This window comes from Epinephelus fuscoguttatus, linkage group LG13 (genome assembly GCF_011397635.1).
Source record: "Epinephelus fuscoguttatus linkage group LG13, E.fuscoguttatus.final_Chr_v1".
Lineage (NCBI taxonomy): Eukaryota > Metazoa > Chordata > Actinopteri > Perciformes > Serranidae > Epinephelus > Epinephelus fuscoguttatus.
Window position 1 is genome coordinate 10,714,993 of NC_064764.1, and position 4,867 is coordinate 10,719,859.

The 4,867-nt window shown below is 41.1% G+C and overlaps 1 protein-coding gene across 1 annotated transcript; it reads left to right on the forward strand.

The window, feature by feature from the left end:
* Positions 1 to 1,623: 1,623 nt before the first annotated feature.
* On the forward strand, positions 1,624 to 4,405 carry LOC125900058 (tripartite motif-containing protein 16-like). The gene has a single exon (XM_049594819.1). It carries the CDS (start codon positions 1,731 to 1,733, stop codon positions 3,408 to 3,410), a length of 1,680 nt encoding a protein of 559 aa, XP_049450776.1. The 5' UTR covers positions 1,624 to 1,730; the 3' UTR covers positions 3,411 to 4,405.
* Positions 4,406 to 4,867: the final 462 nt, after the last annotated feature.

Sequence of the window (4,867 nt, forward strand, 5' to 3'; positions counted from 1 at the left end):
TTAGGTGACACAAATATGCTGTCATGGCAGGTGTAATGCTCAGGACCCAAGGAAAGTGTTGGATAGCCTCACACAGCTGTGCGGCTAGCTAGAAATTAATTTGTTTTCCTGTCCTGTTAACAACCTCTTATTTCCTCATAATTTCTCAAGACCTCTGAGGAAAAGCATGTTACTTATCACATGTATAACTGCATTTCACATGTGCTTTCTACGGTGACCTCAAAGGCAGTCCTGACCCCCAGTTGAGAACCATAGCGCTGAAGCCCTAAATCGATTATAGTTGTTGTAGTCTACAAGTAAATTTAAACGTTCTGTATACAACATTTAGAGCACTAATATAGCAGCAAACAACTATTTGCTATGTAATGATATAATAGAATAATGGCATCCTGAGCAGATAATGAAGTCCCACTCCCTGTGTGTGTATTGTAATCCAAGTTTATCTGTTTGTATTTGTGGTAGACGGTCTGTCTGGGCATGTATGTTAGTCCCTGTGAATGTGTCCAGCTGGCTAATCATCACTGCTCTTCACTGCGCTCACAAGGCATCATATCCTTATATAATGGTTCACATGATATCATACAAATTAGCATCCATGAATGATGCAGCGCGCTTACCGTAAAGTTACGGAGGTTAGGTTTAGGAAAAGAAACATGGTGACAATGTACTTTAAAATGACTTACAATTCACTCAAATTTCACATAGTTCCAAACACCAGTCTCCTGGTGGAAAGTCCTGTGTTTTGTGACCCATCCACCACCCCAACCTGCCTTCTTCTTTTCTGCCATCAGCTCATTGGTCACATGATTGCAGCCTTCCCATAGTATGTGGGTTATGGATTACTAGCTCATAATAACATGAGATGTGTATGAATTTTGGTGCATTGCTTTTTGTAGGAAAACAGCCTGCATAAGGTGGTATGCAGGCTGACAATGGCATCATCATGGAAGCGTAGCACTCACCCCCTGGTTAACACTGTCAGCTCTGTCAGCACTGCTGTCATTGTTAGCACTGTTTGCACTGTAAGCACCGTTAGTTGCTAGCCACCGTTGCAGCCATCTCATTGAGAGCCTTGTGCAAGCAATCCCAGCTCAGACTCTGAACCACAGATATGCTCTGAATGTTGTCTACAGCTTGTTAAAAGACCAGGATCACTGCTAAACTGTGTTGTGTTGCCAAATACAAATTAACCTTCTATTTTTCCCTTATCTGGTAAATACATTGTTTGCAACAAAACAATTTGTCTTCTGAAAATAGAACCAGTAGAAAAGTATCAAAGTGGTCAACAGCTGCAGCTATAAAAGGATGTTATCTTAGTACTGATTTGTACTTTGTACTGTTTTTAAATGTGTATGGTAGGTAAAAAGTGTCCCCAAGATACTGTGTTCCATTTTTCTAGTCATGTTTTGCACTTCATGTTTGAAACAAGGGCTAAACACACTCCCTCTTGGCCGCTCCTCTTTCTGGTATGAGTCAAAGTCTGATATGCCCTCCCTCCTGTTGCTCTTTAACACAGGGAGCTCCACTCCATTGTTACGTTTCCTTGTTCCCTCCCCTTCACAGATCTGACGGTATGACGCTGGGTGTAACCAACAAGAGCTGGTAGGAGCAATTCAGTGAAAATCAGGAAGTGTACATGAGGGCAAGGAACAAAGTTTTGTGTTTGTGCAGGCTGTTTCTCCTGTTCAGGGAAAGTGAAACTCAGACAGTCGTTGCCACTGAGAAGTGAAATGGCGCAAAAAGGAGTTCAGCTGGACAGGGAAACATTCTCTTGTTCGATCTGTCTGGATCTACTAAAGGATCCGGTGGCCATTCCTTGTGGACACAGCTACTGCATGAACTGTATTAAAAGTTTCTGGGATGAAGAGGATCAGAAGAAAGTCTACAGCTGCCCTCAGTGCAGGCAGATCTTCACACCAAGGCCTGTGCTGGTAAAAAACACAATGTTAGCAGTTTTAGTGGAGAAACTGAAGAAGACTGGACTCCAAGTTGCTCCTGCTGATCACTGCTATGCTGGACCAGAAGATATAGCCTGTGATATCTGCACTGGGAGAAAGCTGAAAGCTGTCAAGTCATGCTTAGCCTGCCTAGCCTCTTACTGTGAGAAACACCTCCAACGTCACTACGATGCAGCTCCACTAAAGAAACACAAGCTGGTGGAGCCCTCCAAGAAGCTCCAGGAAAACATCTGCTCTCATCACGATGAAGTGATGAAGATGTTCTGCCGTACTGATCAGCAGTGTGTCTGTTATCTCTGCACTGTGGATGAACATAAAGGCCATGACATAGTCTCAGCTACAGCAGAAAGGAATGAGAGGCAGAGAGAGCTCGAGGTGAGTCAGCAGAACATCCAATGCAGAATCCAGGACAAAGAAAAAGATGTAAAAGTGCTTCAACAGGAGGTGGAGGCCATCAACCGCTCTGCTGATAAAACAGTGCAGGACAGTGAGAAGATCTTCACTGAGCTGATCCGTCTCTTGGAGAAAAGAAGCTTTGATGTGAAGCAGCAGATCAGATCTCAGCAGAAAAGTGAAGTGAGTCGAGTCAAAGAGCTTCAGGAGAAGCTGGAGCAGGAGATCACTGAACTGAAGGGGAAAAACGCTGAGCTAGAGCAGCTGTCACACACAGAGGATCACAATGAGTTTCTGCGCAATTATCCCTCATTGCTACAGATCAGTGAATCTACAGATACATCCAGACTCAGTATCCGTCCTCTGCGGTACTTCGAGGATGTGACAGCGGCTGTGTCAGAGACCAGAGATAAACTGCAGGATGTTCTGAGTGAGAGATGGGCAAACATCTCAGGGACAGTGACTGTAGTGGATGTTTTACTGTCAAACTCACAAGCAGGGCCCAAGACCAGAGCTGATTTCTTGAAATATTCACAAGAAATTACACTGGATCCAAACACTGCACACGCATGTGTGTTATTATCTAGGGGAAACAGGAAAGCAAGAGTTATGAATAAACATCAGTCATATCCTAGTCACCCAGACAGATTCACTAATAGGTGTCAGGTCCTGAACAGAGAGAGTCTGACTGGACGTTGTTACTGGGAGGTGGAGTGGAGCGGGTTTGAGGTTTTTATAGCTGTTACATACAAGACTATTTGCAGAGCTGGGGAAAAATGTAGATTTGGAAATAGTGACGAGTCATGGGCATTATATTGTTCAAGCGATCTTTATGAATTCCGCCATGACAAACTCAAAACTCCTGACTCAGTTCCTCAATCCTCCAGAATAGGAGTGTACCTGGATCACAGAGCAGGTATTCTGTCCTTCTACAGTGTCTCTGAAACCATGACTCTCCTCCACACAGTCCAGACCACATTCACTCAGCCTCTCTATGCTGGACTTGGGCTTTATCACTGGTTTGGTGGTACAACAGTAGAGTTTTGTCGGCTCAAATAAACAATATGCCTTCATTTTTTTCCCACATGTCAATCAAACAGTGTGGGCAGGATTGTGTTACCTTCTCTCTCATTTTCTGTCAAAGGACATTGCACTTCCTCTTGTTTGCTATTTATGCTGTTTATGTTTTGTAATTTTGAGGTGATTAAAAGTTTAAAAGTAAAAAGGAAACAGAAAAATGTAAGAGGCTGCTTAACTGGAAAATGGATACCTTGAAATAGCAATATGAATATGGAAAGTAACATTGAAAAATGGAACCATGTAGAGGCTTGACTGAAAATGCTTCAAAGTAGAAATGAATTTTTTAATATTTTGGTTTATGACAAAATGCCATGAGCCTCAGCTTTACGTAACACTTAACTAAGATACTGAAAACTGTTGACATTAAAACCTACCAATGACATACTAGCATTGTCATTGTTAGCATGTTAGCATGCAAGGATTTAACTCAAGGCACAACTGCACCCAAGGAAAGCCTCAAAGAGCCACTAGCATGGCCTCAGACTGTTGGAATTGTTTACCATAAAGGTTTCTGTACAGGCATCAGCAATGAATTTAAATATTAAAAACATTTTTTGTGGTGAATCTGGGTGAGAGGTGCTGAGGAGGAAAATCTGTGTTTGGGTGCAGGTCTCTGATATCCAACTGTGGGGTTTGTTTCTATTTGTTTCTATCTATTAATGTGGGATTTAATGCATTTACAGAAAGGTACATTGGACTACATGTATACAGTAGGTAGGAGAGGGGGTAAATAATTGCATTTGCTTGTAGTTTCTGTTTTATTTTTGATACCAATATTAAAACGTGGACATTTAGTTGTGCTTCATAAAAATGTTGTTGTAGTTATAAAGTGCTTTAAATGTTTTTAAATCAGTAGGTCTACCTTTTCAGTAGCCTCACTATGTTCTAACCACTGTATAGTTGTAATCATTGATTATTTTTCTTTGCAGTGCTGATGAACTTGTTTAACTTACTGATTGTGTAAATGAATAAAATCTGAGCTCAAAGTAAGTCAAAAAAGTCTCTCATTAATGTACACATTATGACACATTTTGCAGGTGCAACGACTAGCATAAGCACCGCTCTGACGGTTTGGCATCTTCTTGACCATGAAATTTGCATTGCCCCACTGTGTTATACATTGGTGCCGAGCTCAGCGTCGGATTACTCCCTAGAGAAATTTTCAGAAACTTAACAGCTTAACTGACCATTTTAAAGCATTTTAAATAAATCTTAGATCAGGGGTTTACAAAATTTTGATGACTGAGTGGCATTTTAGGGATCCAGCATGTGATTGGGGGCCACACAGGATACGTGCACACACTATGACTTAATGACACACTATGACTACTATGCCTTTTTTTATGACATATATATTATATATATGGTTACTGCACTCATATATATATATATATATATATATATATATACATATATATATATATACATTATATATA

Excerpts from the sequence above, each read along its gene's own strand:
- LOC125900058 (XM_049594819.1), top strand. The coding sequence starts at position 1,731 with ATGGCGCAAAAAGGAGTTCAGCTGGACAGGGAAACATTCTCTTGTTCG.